The sequence below is a fragment of the Paroedura picta genome, chromosome 10 (assembly GCF_049243985.1).
Source record: "Paroedura picta isolate Pp20150507F chromosome 10, Ppicta_v3.0, whole genome shotgun sequence".
Lineage (NCBI taxonomy): Eukaryota > Metazoa > Chordata > Lepidosauria > Squamata > Gekkonidae > Paroedura > Paroedura picta.
This window is the reverse complement of record NC_135378.1, coordinates 1,825,173-1,842,787: the sequence shown is the minus strand read 5'-3', so window position 1 is coordinate 1,842,787 and position 17,615 is coordinate 1,825,173. Positions and strand designations below refer to the sequence as shown.

The 17,615-nt window shown below is 44.3% G+C and overlaps 1 protein-coding gene across 5 annotated transcripts; it reads left to right on the top strand.

Annotated features, from left to right (window-relative positions):
* The first annotated feature begins 1,094 nt into the window (after positions 1-1,094).
* TEX52 (testis expressed 52) lies at positions 1,095-17,317 on the top strand. Of its 5 annotated transcripts, none has more exons than XM_077301827.1 (4): positions 4,927-8,358; positions 8,539-8,629; positions 9,872-10,412; positions 16,818-17,317. In XM_077301827.1, exons 3-4 carry the CDS (start codon positions 9,895-9,897, stop codon positions 17,056-17,058), a joined length of 759 nt encoding a protein of 252 aa, XP_077157942.1. In that variant the 5' UTR covers positions 4,927-8,358; positions 8,539-8,629; positions 9,872-9,894; the 3' UTR covers positions 17,059-17,317. The 5 variants fall into 5 exon arrangements, with proteins under 5 accessions (XP_077157939.1, XP_077157940.1, XP_077157942.1 ...); XM_077301822.1 differs by having other exon boundaries at positions 8,539-8,801; XM_077301824.1 differs by lacking the exons at positions 4,927-8,358; positions 8,539-8,629 and adding an exon at positions 1,095-1,345.
* The last annotated feature ends 298 nt before the right edge of the window (positions 17,318-17,615 follow it).

Here is a 17,615-nt window from a genome sequence, read left to right as displayed (position 1 = left end):
CAGACATGACTCGGTGCTTGCACAGGGGATACTTTTACCTTTACACACTACATGGGGAAAGGGGGATTTTCAGGCCCAAATAATCTCCCAAATCTAGAGCCATCACAGCAGTCTTTGCAGCATATTAACCCCAAACCATATAGGGGTTTAACACTTGGAATTGGGCTTGGAATTTAACTGGAAGTCAGGGAGATATGGTCGAACAATTCTAGTCAGCCTTCTGGCTGCAGCATTCTGAACATATCTAGGTAGAACATTTCCTAAAAAGTGCTTCAGAAGTCAAGGTTTTTGCACCGACCTGCCTGAATCAGTCATGCTCCTGACATGTTTTGGTTTGGGATTATGGTTTTAGTCATACTAAATAATTTAAAAAAACAGTTTAGCCTGGGGACTCTTGTGGGTACTTCCGGTGCGGTGGCCTGGTTCTCCTTGGCCAAAGTCTTGTCCACTCTCCCAGACTGCCTTGCCCTGGCTGGAAAAACAACCCTGAAGCTGTGCTCCTTTCCAGGAAGGGAGCAGGCAGCCAGAATGATTCAGTGCCTGTTTGGTCTCGGTCCCTCAGCTTGGAGACATTTGACACTCCCAGGGGGGTTGGGAGGAGTGCTGGAATGTGGAAGCTGGACTGGGGAACATCCCACAATTCTGAGCTGGGGTCCCTGCAGGGAGGGGGTGAGCCCATGAAGGGATCTGGCTTCGAGGAAGCATTAATCCTCCCAACAACAGATTTCGTCACATTTTATTGGTTAAGTCACTTCATATATTATAGCTGTTTCAGAGTTAAAGTTTGGAGGTAGAAACTTATTTAGCGGTTTGTATCATAATTCTTTCATGCTGGGTTCATAATTAATTCTTCACTCTCATGTATGTCATTGCATGTTGTTAGGCTGCAGTTGGAACATGCTGCGCTATTCACATCTTCACACTTAACCATGTAGTCATTAGGCACGTTAAAGTTTAGAGTAACAACATCTTTTGTTGTTGTCACCATTCTGTTAGTTCTAAGAAATCCTCCTTGATGGGATCTTGAGCCGTCATCTTTTGCCCCACCACGTGCCCTGCTCCGCATGAAGATTCCTGGGATGTCCCTTCTCAAAGCCTGGCTGAAGTCATAGTTCTGCACGTGACATCACAACTAGTTGCTGTGGGAGAGTTTGTTCAAATTGGAAAGTCAGCTTTGAAACATCAAGGAAGGCACCTAAGAAGTGGGATAAAGGCAGGAGAGAAGGACGCCCACGGAAGAAAGGCGAGCAGTTCTTTCTAGTTTTTCCATCAAGCAAAATAATTTGTTCCTTTTCTATGTTTTTCACCATCTACAAAACAAAACTTCCATGGAGTGGAATGGCCAGTGAGTCTGTTGTCTCATGTGCATCACTGGGTATTTCCAGACAAGGTTGCCACATTTTCCTGGGCTGATGGCTGGCTTGCAGCCACCTAAATAAAAATCAAGCAGAGGAAGTTTTCCTTTCACTCCCCATCCCTGAATTAATTGTTCTGCAAACATGGAAAGCTGAAATTCCTCAATTCCTGGTTTACCTATAAAAGACACAGTTTTAATTAGAAGGAAGGTCACAAGTAGACCTCCTTTATGTACAAGAAGACAGATGGCATTCATCAGCCAGTTACTACTGTTACTACGGTTACTATTGCCTATCAATATATCTATTCTAAATATGGCCACATCTGTAGATACTTAAATCCAGAGACAGGTGATACACCCACAATTAGGAAATCATAGAATATTAGAAGTAAATAAATGGCAGGAAATAAATCAAAATAATAATAATTAATGCAAAACATTACATTTTTTTACTATTAACATTCATTTTATTTATTTTAGCCCAGTTTCCCAGCCTGTTAAGATCATCCTGTATCCTAATTATGTCTTTGGGTGTATTTGTTACCCCTTCTAGTTTGGTATCATTTGCAAATCTAATAAGCAACCCCTCTGTTCCTTCATCCAAAACATGTATGAATATGTTGAACAACACAGGGCCCAGGACAGATCCCTGCGGCACTCCACTCTTCCCTCCTCTCCAAGAAGATGACAACATATTTGTGTGCAATCTGTCAACCAGTTCTTGATCCACCTAACAGTAATAAGACCCATACCACATTTTACCAACTTGCCAATAAGGATATCATGGGGAACCTTATCAAGGTGACCAGTGTCCACAGCATTCCAGCTTGGTGTAGTAGCCCGGAGCGCAGACTTCTAATCTGACGAGCCACATTTGATCCTGCGCTCCTCCCCCTCATGCAACCAGCTGGGCGACCTTGGGCTTGCCACAGCACTGAGAAAGCTGTTCTGACCGAGCAGGAATATCAGGGCTCTCTCAGCCTCACCCACCCCACAGGGGGTCTGTGGTGGGGAGAGGAAAGGAAGGCAACTGGAAGCCACTTTGAGCCTCCTTTGGGTAGAGAAAAAGCGGCATCTAAGAACCAACTCTTCTTCTCCAGTAATATCTGGGCTCTCTCAACCTCACCTCCCTCACAGGGTGTCTGTTGTGGGGAGAGGAAAGGGAAGGCGACTGTAAGCCATTCTGAGACTCCAGGTAGTGAAAAACGGCATATAAGAACCAACTCTTCTTGTTCTTCTTCTAGCAAGGTAGAAACTTTATCAGAAAAAGGGATAAGATTAGTCTGACATGATTTGTTCTTGAGAAAGCTACACTGTTTCTTAGTAATTGCAGCCATACATACATACATATCTTTATGATGGTCATAGCCCAGCAAAGTCAAAATTAGCAATTTCACAGTTACAAAAATTAGTATAGCTAAAACATGGATTTACTCATAAAATAACATATTAAACAGCTTAGACCATTAATCTGCTAAAATATAAATTAAAACTAATTGGAAATACAAGTAATTGTTCTAATCACAGCTCTCTGGGTCAGTTAAATTTTAGTCAACTTTTGCTGACTTTTCATGGCTGCAGCACAGAACCTGGCAACACTATATGAGAGAAAATTTGTGTCTGTGAGCAGCAGGGAGGTATATGATTGTCCTGAACGCCCTGGGACTCTATGTAACCATGGTCTTCTAAATATGGAACAAATGTCATTATAAAACTGACCATGCAAAAGGATATGTTCCAATGTTTCTATTTGGCCAGAGCCACAGGGGCACTTCCTTTCACCATAGGGAATTTTCTTGTATCTCCCTACAGCCATCCACTGCTCAAGGACCGTTTGATTATTTGTTCTAAAATTTTGCCAGGTGTAGACCTCAAACTGACAGGTTGGCAGTTACCCGGACCCTCCTTTTCCCCCTTCTTGAAGACAGGGAGATTTCCCTGCTGTGCAGCTGGGCCTGGCCATAAAACCTACACCACACAATTGGTCCAGACCTTTCCTGGGGACAAAGGAGGAGAAGCTGGAGACAGAGCAGCTAAGGTAGGCTGGCTGGTAGGTGACAATAAGAGAAAGCTGCAGGGAAAGAGTTATTGAGAAGACTTTTTTTGTCAGGAAGGGATTAATCCCCTCCGTGGACTTCACAGGTAATTGCGTTTCCAATTCGTGTCGGGTGTTTTTGGCTGGTGACGGAGGCACCTTGGTGTTTGCATATAATTCTTCTGCATATTGTTGCCATTGATCCTTGATGTTGGCTTGCTCAGTCAAGTCTTTTCCATTCTTGTCTTTGATGGTCACTTTACAAGCAGTGAAGGTTCTCCGGACTTGTTTCTCCTGAGCAAAGAGGCTTCAGGCGTGGCCTCTAGTACACTCTTCTTCCAGTCGCTTGCATCGTTGCATCCAATATGCTTCCTTGTCTTGTCTGGCAGCACATTGAAAAACTGCATTTAGCCTCCTCAATTCGTCTGTCTTGCCAGCAGCTTTTGCTGCTCTTCGTTTTCCAGCAATTTTGATGATGGCAGATTTTTACCATTTGCATCTTCTTTCCAGCTTTTTGTATGGTATATGTTCTAAAGCAGCTTCTATGACATTAGACTGAAATTCTTGCCACAATTCCTCAGGTAGCTTCTCAGTAGTATCAAACAGTTCAAATTTGTTCTTCACTTCTATGGCATATGTTGGCGGAATCTTGGTGACATCAAACTTCTTTGGAGGTACATTTTTCTTGATATTACATAACCTGACTTTCAACTTGGCCACCAACAGTTGGTCATTAGAGCCACAATCTACTCCTGGAAATGCTTTTACTGCTGGAATGGAGCTCCGCCATCTCTGACAGCATGGATTTGTCTCCAACAGATCCTGTCAGACCAACCTGGTTTCCTTTTTTGACAAAGTAACAGGTTTGCTGGATTGTGGAAATTCGGTTGGTGTTGTTTACTTGGATTGTAGTAAAACTTTTGATAAGGTTCCCCATTATGTTCTCATGGATAAATTGAAGGACTGCAATCTGGATTTTCAGATACTTAGGTGGATAGGGAATTGGTTAGAGAACCGCACTCAAAGAGTTGTTGTCAATGGTGTTTCATCAGACTGGAGAGAGGTGAGTAGCGGGGTACCTCAGGGCTCGGTGCTCGGCCCGGTACTTTTTAACATATTTATTAATGATCTAGATGAGGGGGTGGAGGGACTACTCATCAAGTTTGCAGATAACATCAAATTGGGAGGACTGGCAAATACTTCGGAAGATAGAGACAGAGTTCAACGAGATCTGAACACAATGGAAAAATGGGCAAATGAAAACAAGATGCAATTTAATAAAGATAAGTGTAAAGTTCTGCATCTGGGTCAGAAAAATGAAAAGCATGCCTACTGGATGGGGGATACACTTCTAGGTTACACTGTGTGTGAACAAGACCTTGGGGTACTTGTGGATTGTAAACTAAACATGAGCAGGCAGTGTGATGCAGCGGTAAAAAAGGCAAATGCCATTTTGGGCTGTATCAACAGGGGCATCACATCAAAATCACAAGATGTCATAGTCCCATTGTATACGGCACTGGTCAGACCACACCTGGAGTACTGTGTGCAGTTCTGGAGGCCTCACTTCAAGAAGGATGTAGATAAAATTGAAAGGGTACAGAGGAGAGCGACGAAGATGATCTGGGGCCAAGGGACCAAGCCCTATGAAGATAGGTTGAGGGACTTGGGAATGTTCAGCCTGGAGAAAAGGAGGTTGAGAGGGGACATGATAGCCCTCTTTAAGTATTTGAAAGGTTGTCACTTGGAGGAGGGCAGGATGCTGTTTCCGTTGGCTGCAGAGAAGAGGACATGCAGTAATGGGTTTAAACTACAAGAACAACAATATAGGCTTGATATCAGGAAAAAGATTTTCACAGTCAGAGTAGTTCAGCAGTAGAATAGGCTGCCTAAGGAGGTGGTGAGCTCCCCCTCACTGGCAGTCTTCAAGCAAAGGTTGGATACACACTTTTCTTGGAAGCTTTAGGATGCTTAGGGCTGATCCTGCGTAGAGCAGGGGGTTGGACTAGATGGCCTGTATGGCCCCTTCCAACTCTGTGATTCTATGATTCTATGACTGCAAAGGATAAAATTGATCTGATTGTGGTGGATGCCATCTGGAGATGTCCAGGTGTATAAACGGCGTTTTGGTTTTTCATAGATGCTGTTAGTGATAGTCAGTTTGTTTTCTTGACAGAACTGGATAAGTCTGTCACCAGCTTCCTTTTGCTCACCTGGTTCAAACCCACCGCAGATGCCCTGTTGTTGATTTCCAACTTTGGCACTGAAATCGCCAATAACATATATCACGTCCTTTTGAGGCACCTGTTTCATTGTTTCATGCACTTTTGCGTGGGAATCTTCAATTTCATTTTCATCAGTGGCCGTGGTTGGTACATACACTTGTACAACAGTTGTGTTCATTGGCTTTCCCCTAATTCGGATGGACATAATTCGGTTATTTACTGCTGTGTAACTTTCCACTGCATGAGCTGTTATCTTATCTGCAATAATGACCCCACCATTTCTTCTGATACTGTCGTGACCAGAATAGTAGACTGTGAAGTCTTCAGATGGACAGTGGCCATTGTCTGTGCAGTATAGTTCACTGACGCCGAATAGACTGATGTTAAGTCGGATCATTTCTGATTTCACCATATCCAATTTTCCTTGTGACATTCCGCGTACATTCCATGTTGCAATTTTTCTGGTTTTCTTTTGTCTCAGACCTCTGTTTTCTCTGTGGGCTACATCGGCAGCTAACTGTCCCGAAGGGTTTCTCCCATCTGCATCATAAATGCTGAGGTGATTGGTATACAGCTGTCACCCTTCCCCAGTGGCTTGTTCAGTACTTTGTGGCCTGGGGGGCCTACCACACCGTACCATAGTTGACATACTTACCATAGAATTTTCTTGGGAAAAAAGCCAGGGTGCATTGCCAGGTCCTTCTCTGTGCCTCTTCAATTGGCCTGTGGACTGTGACCTCCACAGTTCACCCCCTCACCATGTTGAGGAATACAGTAGGACTTTAAGGGGGAATAAAAAAGAAATTCCATCTAAACATCCGGAAGAAGTTCCTGACAGAGCAGTTTCTCAGTGGAACAGGCTTCCTCGGGAGGTGGTAGGTTCTCCATTTTTGGAGATTTTTAAACAGAGGCTCGATAGCCATCTGACGGAGAGGCTGATTATGTGATGATTCAAGGGGTGGCAGTTGACAGTGGATGAGTGATAGGGTTGTGAGTGTCCTGCATAGTGCAGGGGGTTGGACAAAATGACCCAGGAGGTCCCTTCCAACTCTATTCTATGATTCTGTGTTATAATATATATTACATGTTATAACAGGGTCCAAAGAAAACCATTGGCCATTTTTACAGACAATGGAGAATATGTGAGTCATGATGTGAAGAACTACTTTGCTGAAGAGGAAATAGAACAAAAGCTCACTGTTGCATATACTCCACAACAAAATGGCATAGCAGAAATAAAGAATCACTCACCACCCTATCGCTACGGTGGAAAAAGCCATGTCAGAGGGCATTTGAAGCACTCAAGGAATTGTTCACCATTGAACCCATTTTGACCATGTAGACCCAAAGTAAAGATTTACGGTCCAAGTAGATTCCTGCCATGGAGGCAGTGATTTTACAGAAATGGTGTGATGGCCGGCTGTATCCACTTGCTTATATTTCCAAGAAATTTCCTGGGCCCAAGAAAAATTGGGTAATTTGGGAAAAGGAAACGGCAGCCGTGAAATTGGCATTGGCCACCTGGTGACATTGGTTGGAGGGGTCCACCATACCGTTTAAAGTGTGGACTGATCGTAAAAATTTGCAAGCCTTAAAACAACCCAGGCTTTCAGCAAAGGAGATGCGGTGGGCAGAGTTTTTCTCCTGTTTCGACTTCAGTCTTAAATATTTCCCGTGCCTCCCCCCAGTACGAGTGCAAAAAATAACCATTGGTGGATACAGTATTCAGTCCTTCCCAACTGGGATTGGTCACAGTGACATGCAGCCAGACCCAAAGGTGGACCCCTCCCCCCAGGGGATGGATTTTGAATGACTCTGAATTCCTCCGCTTGCGGTCTGAATTGCAGGAGAAGGAGGGGTTGTTTTGCAAGGGGAACAAATTGTATGTGCCTTCCTCAGCCAGAAAAGACGTTTTGAGACTCTGCCATGATTCTAAGGCTGAAGGACATTTTGGGTTTGTGAAATCCTTGCATTTGGTGTGCAGGCACTATTGGTGGCCCAACCTACATAAAAATGTGGAAAAGTATGTGCAGGGTTGTCCAGTGTGCTTAACATCCAAACCAATGGGGGGGGGGAGAAGAAAGGACTATTGCAGCCCTTACCTCTGCTCCATGGAAAGAGATCACCATGGACTTTATAACTGATTTGCCTCCCAGTCACAGGAAAACTGTGATTTGTGTGGTGGTGGACGCTTTTTCAAAGCAAGCCCATTTTATTCCTTGTGCACGCTTGCCATCAACCCCCAAATTGGCCTCTTTATTTGTGGAAAATGTATACAAACTACATGGGCTCCTTGAACGAACGTTGTCAGACCGAGGAACTCAATATGTTGCCAAGTTTTGGTGGGAGCTTTTGGGACTCCTGGGGGTAGAGCAAGTGCTGACGTCCAGTTATCACCCAGAGACTAATGGTCAGACCGAAAGTGTGAATCAGATTTTGGAACAGTACATGCGATGTTTCATCAATCATCAACAATCGGATTGGGTTGCGCTGCTCCCCCTAGCGGAATTTGCATATCACAATGGAGTACATTCTTCTAATGGGGTTTCTCCCGTAAAGGTTGTCTATGTCACGGACCTCACTGCTGTGCCCACGTGGGTGCCTGCTGAGGATTGTACAAAGGACTTGAAAAAATGGGCAGCTAACATTGCAGCTGCCTGGCCCCAGATAGTGGAGACCTTAGAAAAGGCCAAGAGGGATTATAAAAAGCAAGCCGACAAGAAGAGGTCTGCAGCGCCTGGGTGGGCTGTGGGCGACCGCATGTATCTATCTACTAGAAACCTTTGCTGCCAACAGCCATCTCATAAATTGGGCCCTAAATATGTGGGCCCCTTTTCTATCAAGAGGATTATTAACCCTGTGACTGTTGAACTTTAATTGCCTAAAACTTATAGACATGTTCATCCCATTTTTCATTCCAGCTTGCTCAACCTGGCCCCACCTCCTGATGACTGACACCCTGCTTCTGCTGCCCCCATTCCTATTTTTGTGGACAAGGACACACATTACGAAGTGAATAAAATCTTGGACTCTAGATGGCATTGTGGAAAGTTACAATATTTGGTGGATTGGAAGGAATTCCCCATGGGGAACCACGAGTGGGTAGATGCAGAGGACATGCGGGCACCAAAATTGATTAAAGAATTTCACCATGAATTCCTGCAGTGTCCAAGACCAGTGGATGGTGGGTGATTGATGGGAGTTTTTTTATGGAAGGGCAGAATGTCAGGATCAGATGCTCTGACTCCTGTCATGATTTGTATTTGACCTGTGTGACTCCATCTTGGAACAATGTGTGCTGTTTTTGGAACCTTCGTATAACCCTGAGCTGTCTGCTTTTGCTGTGATTTAGTCTTTGCACATATTTCTGCTGGGCTGTGTTATCTGGAGGAGAGGAACTGTCTAACACCCAAGGCGAAGGAGGCCCAACTATTGCTTGGAATGGTTCCTGGGCTGGCACCTGTGGGAGGGGGGCTCCTACTCCCTGGGAACTGTGCAACTTTGGGCGGGAAAGGGGAAGAGTAAAAGTGCTTGCTTAACATGAACTGACTATGAACGTTGAGGTGTGCTGAACTGCTATCAATAAAGCTTTCTATTAATCCAGAAGCAAGTTGTTAGTCCATCTGCCCTTGACAGGTATATTAGATGGCCTTTCAAGACCAGCTTCCCAAAGCAGGCCTAGGTCTGGTTTTACTTAGAAAATTAAAATTGCTACAGGAGCTGAATAACAGCAGCATGGTGAACAAGGCTCGGCTCTGGACTCTGTCTACCAGGCAAGGGCATCAAATTGGAGTCTTATAATTGTATTAACATACTGGTGGTGCAAATAAACTTTGAGACTCAATGACCGTTTATGCACTGGGAACTTTACTGCCCCAGCTCCCGTGCAGGAGCACATATTGGGGGCAGATGAAGTGCACTGGGCCAAATGCTCTCCCATGTGCGTGCAGGAAGAGGTGGGGCAACCTGCCACAACTAAAACTCGAGCCTGCTGCCTGGCATGAAACCTCCAGTGCATAAACGGTCAATGTGAGTAAAATATAAGCTATTTAAAAAAGCGGTTTTAGGTTTAAAAGAAAGTTGTACATTAAAGGTAATTGGAAATTCTGTGAGAAGACCATAAGAATGGGGCACATTGGAGCCAGCATTTGTTGTGGCCACTGTTCCTCGACAAACTGATGTTGACAATACAGCAATAAGGACACCCCACTGCTGGGGACAGTCATGTCTCCAACCTTATTTCTTCCCATCTAGGATCCTCTGCATTCCTTTTCAAAATGGCCACATGGAAAGAGAGGCACTTCTTGAATCAGGATAAATCTATTTCATGGCCTGGATTTTCTCCAAGACCCTACCATAAACTAGCCATTGAAAGACCACCATGCACAGATGCAAAAATCAAGGTGAGCCAGAAAGTACGCTGCCCAGTGGAAGAGAGTGCTCACTGGCATGTCTGGGGATACCATACATGGCTAGATGTTGGGAGACTGCCACCAATCTATCGGCTAAGACCTGAAAAGCCTTTTGACAGCAATACATGGCGATGGATCACTGCTCCGAGGAAAGACTCCATGGCAGAGCCACCAGTCCCACCTCCATCACTCCTGGATGGAAATACTTACATTAAATTTATCCAAGGGGAAGCCTTGTTTATTAATCAGCAGCAGAAAGAAAGAGTTATGACCCAAACAAAGAAAGAAATGAAGCAGTGTGAGCAACTCAAGCTGAGGAGTGAATGCAGAGCCCCTCCTCTAGACTTTTTGGGGAATATCATGCCTCCCAGAGAATTCAAGCGGTAAGAATTTTTTGTCACCTCAATACATCCTTCCACAATGGATGAGGGTGCAAGTGGATTGTTGCCTCAGCCATGTGGGAGCTGTTTTCCCATGGGCTGTGAGGCTGACAGTGGAATCTGAATGTTCACATGGGTTTCCCCACAGAACAAACTGCCTTTAACAAGGTAAACATTTCCAGTGTTTGTGGGTGGCAGCTCCATGGATGGCAGTTTGTGGGTGGTTCAGCTGTCATGCCTTCATTGATACTTTAGACTGATCATTGAGCAGGGAGCTTGACTGTGTTGTCTGTGTTGTCCCTTCCAACCACAATTCTATGATCTAAACCGACATAGTAGATTTGGGGCTTCCATTAAAGACTATAATGAGCTTCTTGACCTCTTCCCTCCGTCAGACACAGGATCTGGCTTCCTCTTTTTCTTCCTTCCTGGCTAAACAGCTATTTTTTCATGTTATTTAAAGGTTCATGCCTATCCCATCCTGTAATGATATTATAGTTTGATGCTGGCTCAGCCTGGGGACTTGACAGAAGAAACCAGAACCCCTTCTTAAACTTGTACTTCTAAAAATGGCACACAAAAGGCTTCTGAAAGTTCAAAAGCAACCAAAATAGTTTATTCAACAGAGAGGGCCAAATATCAGGTGGAATCAGGCGTAAAATCTTTTGTCAAGGATGTGCTTGTTCAGTTTGTTTTGAGTTTTCAACTTGTGTCTGTAGAAATTAAGCCTTTGTATCCTTCCACTGTGTTTGAAATAGTAATTGTTACTGTTAGATTGTGTTGTTCTATTGAAAATTATATAATGTTATAGATTGTTATGTTCCATGTAAATGTATACAGTGTTCCATGTAAACAGCCCTGAACTGCAAATAATTCTTTGAGCGATCTCCCTCTTCAACTGGGCAGGGAATTACTTCTCTAAACTAGAAGATCTATCCAATTCAATCTGTTGGAACAGCCCGTCTCTCCAAGATTCTCTAGCACTGATGAGCTGTCATAGCCCAGAGGGCATCAGAGTGTCTTATTACATTTATTTCTAGCATTATGGAAGGAACCATTTGAATTTTTGCTGTCAGAACCCTAGGCTGGATTGAACTACTATGATCTGCTCTGCATGGAGACATTAGAGAAGAGTTTTGTCCTGCTTTTCTCCTGTAAAGCAGGACTCAAAATACCTGATCAATATAGCAATGAAACAAGAGCAGGTGTTGGGAGAAAGGGCTGAGCAGGTACCCACCCCTTGATGGAATGGTCTCCCCTGACCAGGAAAAAGAAAAAGGAGAAAACTATTAATGCAAACGGAAGTCCAGGAACCAGAAAGCTTAACAAAAAAAAAGAAAGACATTTCAAGAATCGTGTTGTGTTTTGGCATGGCTGCCTTTATCAATGGTCTGGCATATAAAACATGTACAATGCAGCATACAATAAATGCACAACATTTTGAGTTTAAATATTATTAATAAATACTGGTATTTTTATAATCACATTGCAGGCTTGATGTTAGGCCAACTCACATTTCCTCATCTGTGAACCTCCCCTGACCAGAGAGATGACTAAAGATGGTGCCATGATAGCCTGTTCTGTAATGAGCTCCCGAGCCAAGCAGAAGGCCAGGAGCAGAAGCACCTGGCAGACCTGAGCGGGATGCGCAAATCTCGCTCGCTGGTTGCCCCAGGAACTGGGAACGGAACCCTGAGGGTCCTACAGATCCATGGAGACTAAGTTCTCCGTATCACTGCTGCTTGTGCTCGGGGCCATAATGGCGTCCTTGTCGAAAATAACTTTCTAATCTTGAAACAACCAGCCTCATAAAATCCTGCATTTTCCCCAGATCATCTCTTCTCAGCTTGAAAAGAGCGGAAATCTTGCGAATCAACAATGCAAAGACTGTGGGTTCTCTGTTTGCTTTCCTCTTCTTTAAAGCCAGGCACTAGCCCCCCTTCTTCCCCCCTAACCAATCTGCAAGGGAATTCTTTCTTTGGACGGGAGGCAAGCCAGATAAATACACACGTTAAAACAAACAAAAGAAAGAACTTAAGGAGAGCCCAGCGGGAGATGTTGACAGAATACGGAGATTGACTAACTGATAATTTCTGATCGCCCGAACTCTTGCGAGACGCCCTGTCTGTAATCTGTGACTATGCATTCTGTGGAGTTTTTTACAGCAATGGAAAACCTAACTAATACACAGATGTATCATTTATTATGCAAGGGCAATTCAGAGATACTGAAAGTAGTCAAAAAGGTTGAAAAGGAGATTCAAGATACCAAGAAAGAGCTCTCAGACAGAATCGACGGTTTGAAAAAAATAGCTGATGAAAACACAACTCAGCTGGCAACACACCAAATAAGAATCCAATGTTTAGAAGCTAATAAACAGGAGCAGGAGAGAGTGGCAGAAGACAAATCCGAAGTCCTGGAAGTAGAATCTAAAGCTAGGAACGTAAAAATCAAAGGCGTTTTGGAAGAATTTAGGAAAACAGACCTAAGGAAGGAAATACAACCAAGAGACATCTTTGTAAGCACTGGCAGCAAGGCTGCAAGAAATAATCTATTCAGAAAGCATCAGGAGATGCCGCTGAATTCGGTGGATCAAGAAACACAAATATTTCAAGACCTGCCAGTAGATACATCATGGAAAAGAGCACAATTCCGTTTTTTGCGACCACCTGAAGAATGTGACGAACAGTGGAGCAATTATCTGGTCTTTCCTAGGAAAGACAGCAGCAACTTTTAGGTTAGGGCTAACATACGATGGGAACTGACTATATATTACTTAAGATAATAACAGATTATATTCTCATATGTATCAATAATTACTTTGTTAAGAAAGACAGCAGTAACTTCTAGGTTAGGACTAATATACGATGGGAACTGATTATATACTTCTTAAGATAATAACAGACTATACTCTTACATGTATCAATAATTATTTTGCTAGCTGGTTGTTTCTTTTTCTTTTCATCTTTCTGTAAGCGCTTCATATACAATAAAAAACAAATAAATTATATTTAAAAAAAAAAAAACCTCCCCTGACCAGCTTCAGCTATCAAATAATGCCTCCTTGACTCCATGGGTACCAAGGGCTGTGTGAACATAGGCCTCCACTCTCTAAGTGCTGGTTAGCTATTTGTTTCTGGACAGAGTTTGAGGGGTTGACTCTTACCTATAAAACCCTTTATGAACTGCGTCTCACATATCTGAAGAGCCACAGTACCCTGCAACAGTCCACGTGTCTTCTTAGGCCCTTATGCCAATTGGTGGTGGATTCCTCATTTCAGCAAGTGTGGTCATCTCTGGCTAGATCTGGCTCATTCATAGCTATAGCTCCCCAGAAGTCTTTCAGAAGTTGTAGACAGCTGTTACTTTACCCTTGGCAATTTGGATCGCATATAACATTCTGCTAATCGAAAGTATTTAACAGTCGCTTGCCACCTGATGGAGCAGACAGCAGGGAATCAGCCTTCTCTGTCCAAAAGGATGTTGGACCAGTCATGGGCATCATGTGCCCAGGAGCAGGGCAAGAGTGCCAGATGGAGAGAGTCCTCTTGGCATTCTCTTTTATCATACCTCAACATCAAGGTACCATTTACTGTTAAGGAAGGGCCATAGAGTCTTCCTGTCTCATGTAGTTTGCCTTCAAATAGCAATCTGGTACAGTTGCTTAGTTAGAATAATAGAATCTCAGAATCCTAGACTTGGAAGGGGCCATGCAGGCCATCTAGTCCCACCCCTGATCAATGCAGGATCAGCCTCAAGCATCCAGGAGAAGGATCTGTCCAGCTGCTGCTTGAAGACTGCCAATGAGGGGGAGCTCTCCACCTCCTTAGGCAGCCCCTTCCATGGTTGAATTCCTAGAATCCTAGAGTGGGAAGGGTCCTCAGAGGCCATCTAGTCCCACCCAGTGAGGGGGAGCTCCCCACCTCCTGAAGCAGCCCATTCCATGGCTGAACTATTCTTTTTTTTTCTCAAAAAAAACTTGAATGGCATATAAAACATGAGAACAAGGGTAATTCATAATTATAATTAATTGATAAAAATTACATAGTCTAGATAAACAAATAAAAGAAAAGAAAATAAGCAGTAACCAACAGTAGATTCCTCCAGAATGCCCAGCAATCAGTAATTTCCACCAGTTGTAGGTGCCCCTGGTCTAGACCTGATTCTTGCCTAGCCGACTGTCCTTTTGTATCACTGTAGCCAAGAATTCGGCCACCAGTTCCGTTATTTCTGGGGACCTATCAGCTAACAAATGTCTGGTTATTCTGTCCTTAGGGCCAGAAAGGTCCATCGTGATAGGGACAACCAGTCGTTGTCTAAGCATAGAAGGTGATGGGCCATAGAGTAGAATATGTGGCACTGAGTCAGGCTCTAATTGGCAAAATTTACAAAGTCTGTTCCCAATTGGTACATTGCTGTATCTGCCTGCTAGGACAGCTGATGGGAAGATGTTTAATCTAGCAAGCATAAAAGCACGACGATGGAGTGGGTTAATAAGACTTTGCATATAAGTAGCTCCCTGACCTGTGTTGGAAGCAAGGCCGAAGAAGCGGGGGGGGGGGGGGCTGAACTATTCTGACTATGAATTTTACCCCCTGATACATAGTTTAAGCCCACAACTGCAGGTCCTCTCTTCTGCTGCCAACCAGAATATTTCACTGTCCTCCTCTAAGTGACAACCTTTCAAATATTTAAAGGCAGCAATCCTGTCTCCTCTTCTCCAGCCTGAACATTCACAAATCCTTCAGCCTTTCCAGGCTAAACAGACCAAGTTATTTATTATTTATTTATTATATTTATATACTGCCCTTCCCCCAACCTTTCCTCATACATCTTGTTCTTCAAACCCCTCACCCTCTTTGTTGCCCTCCTCTGGACATGCTCCAGTTTGTCTACATCCCTCTTCAACTGGGGTGCCCAAAACTGAACACAGGACTCAAAGCAAGGTCCAACCACAGCAAAGTAAATTACCTTGTGTAACCTGGAGAGTTTTGGTGTGGGGGGGATTACTTGGGCATGCAATTGGGATTACTGTGGGTGGGTAATTGTGAGTTCCTGCATTGTATAGGGGTTGGACTAGATCACCCTGGAGGTACTTTCCAACTCTGATTCTAGGATTCTCCTCTAAAAACCTTCCCAATTTACACTTATGACAAGTGTGGTCCATCTTATCTTCAGGGAGGAAAAGAAACATGGCACACGCCTTGCAGGTAACTGGATGTGGGCCTTGAGTATCCATGTCTTCCAAAAACAGAATCTTTATCTTTAGGGTAAAGTAGTGAGGGTGGTCTCCAGACAAATCCCCAGGCAAAGAGCCACAGGGCAAGAGCCTCTGGCTAGGTGGAGCCTTTAACTCACAGGGTCACAGCCCAGCCCAGGGCAGCACTTGTAATTCCTCTGTTGCACACCACCCCAGGACAAATCTGCTCACTCAGGCACGGACAATAGCTCTTCATTAGAATTAACACAACAAAGCACACACTGGCAGGCTACAAAACCACCCACTCACCTACAAATACTGTCCTCTCTCTCTCTCTCTCTCTCTCTCTCTCACACACACACACACACACACACACACACACAGCTGTCTCAGAGGAGACAAAAGAAGGGGGGAAGCCCCCTTATTGGGAATACAGAATACAGAATACCTTTTTTGGCATAACAATGATTTTAAAAAGATAAAATGGTGCAGCCAAACAGCGTGACCAAACAACATGCACAAACCCCCCACAACATACAGATGTTACGAGATGGCCATACCGCAATGTGTGGTCCACAGTGGGCTCACAGAGGTCCGCTCTTAGCCGGTACTGGGTTCAGATTTAAGCAATTCACCCTTTGTATTGTTAACAATGCCTTGGCTACTTCTCGGATAATCTCCGGATCACTTTCACCCAGGATTCCATGCATGGTGTCCTTCTCGTCTACACAAGTAGGTTTTAATTTTCTCCAATATTTAACAAGTGATTTTTGCAAGTGGAGAAATCTAGAGCAGTCTATCAATAGGTGATATAAAGTGTCAGGTACACCACAGCCATGAAGATCCCCTTATTGTGCTCCTTGCCTTCTCCCCAGCTGCTCAGCTCTACCGCTGGTGAGGAGGAGCCTTGAACTCACAAATATTCTTCTTAGGTAAATTAGCCATCAAATTAATGGTCCCCTTGCTGGATGAAACAAGAGGACTGTGTTGCAGAGGCTGGACCTGGCAAGTCCCTAGATCCAAGATCCCAATACAGTTCTTTTAGACTCTGTCCCTACTTGTAACATGATGACAACATTGTGGTTGTATCTTTGGATAATAGAAATATCACTGAAATCATGCATGTGGAATGCTTTGAATCCTTGGCCTGCCCGTGTGCTGTTCCTGTCCCTTGGGATTGTTGCTGTTATGACCTTTCTTTTGAACAGGCACCGCTGTCTGCTTTCGGGGAGAAGCCCAGCCTCACATGGTGTCCAACCAGATCCAGTCATGCCTCCTTCTCAGGACTGCTGGAACCATCCATGCCCAAGTCTGGAGCCTCATTACCAGGAGGCAGCTGTCAAATTTGCCCTGAAGAACAGCAGTCTGATTTACCAGGAGGTGGTGGAGAAATACCAGCAACTGGCTCTTTCTGGGAGCAAAATCCGGCCCAGTACTCCTATCAGCTAAACCCGGGCAAGAAGATGACTCAGAAACCTGTGGCATCAAATAGAGACTTTCAATGTTATCTTAGTAATTCAGAATGGAAATCACATTGTCATTGCAGGATAATCGGCCCCCCTTGGAATATGGCAGCAGCTGTACAAACTGCAGTCCTTGCAAGCACCCCCCAAATGTGTGGTCATTGAAGAGAAACCCCCCTTTAATCATCTGCTTTGCTGTAACCCAGAATTAAGCACAATTAAAGGGGGGGCAGTTTTTAAAGAAGTGAGGAGAGACTGCTTGGAAGTATCTACTTTTCACTCAGAGCTTTGTCCTGTGAGCCTGAGGCCTTGCTGACTCCGGTTAGGAGAAGGGGGGGGGCTCCAGGTGGGATTTCTGAGGTGGGGCCACGTGCCTGTTTGTTCTTTGTGGCTCCAGTTGATGTCAGCTAATCCATCCAGGTCATCTGCATCATAGGGCGGTGCTCCCCACCATTTCTAAAGTTCCCAGTATATTATGAAGACTGGAATCACAGTACAAACAATTGACTTTTTCAGCAGCTTTGCTGCTAAGTCAGCTCACGC

Excerpts from the sequence above, each read along its gene's own strand:
- TEX52 (XM_077301822.1), top strand. The coding sequence starts at position 8,702 with ATGGGGAACCACGAGTGGGTAGATGCAGAGGACATGCGGGCACCAAAA. Across the intron at positions 8,802-9,871 it reads GTGTCCAAGACCAGTGGATG|GATCCTCTGCATTCCTTTTC; the intron begins GTGGGTGATTGA and ends CTTCCCATCTAG. Across the intron at positions 10,413-16,817 it reads CCTCCCAGAGAATTCAAGCG|GCACCGCTGTCTGCTTTCGG; the intron begins GTAAGAATTTTT and ends TCTTTTGAACAG.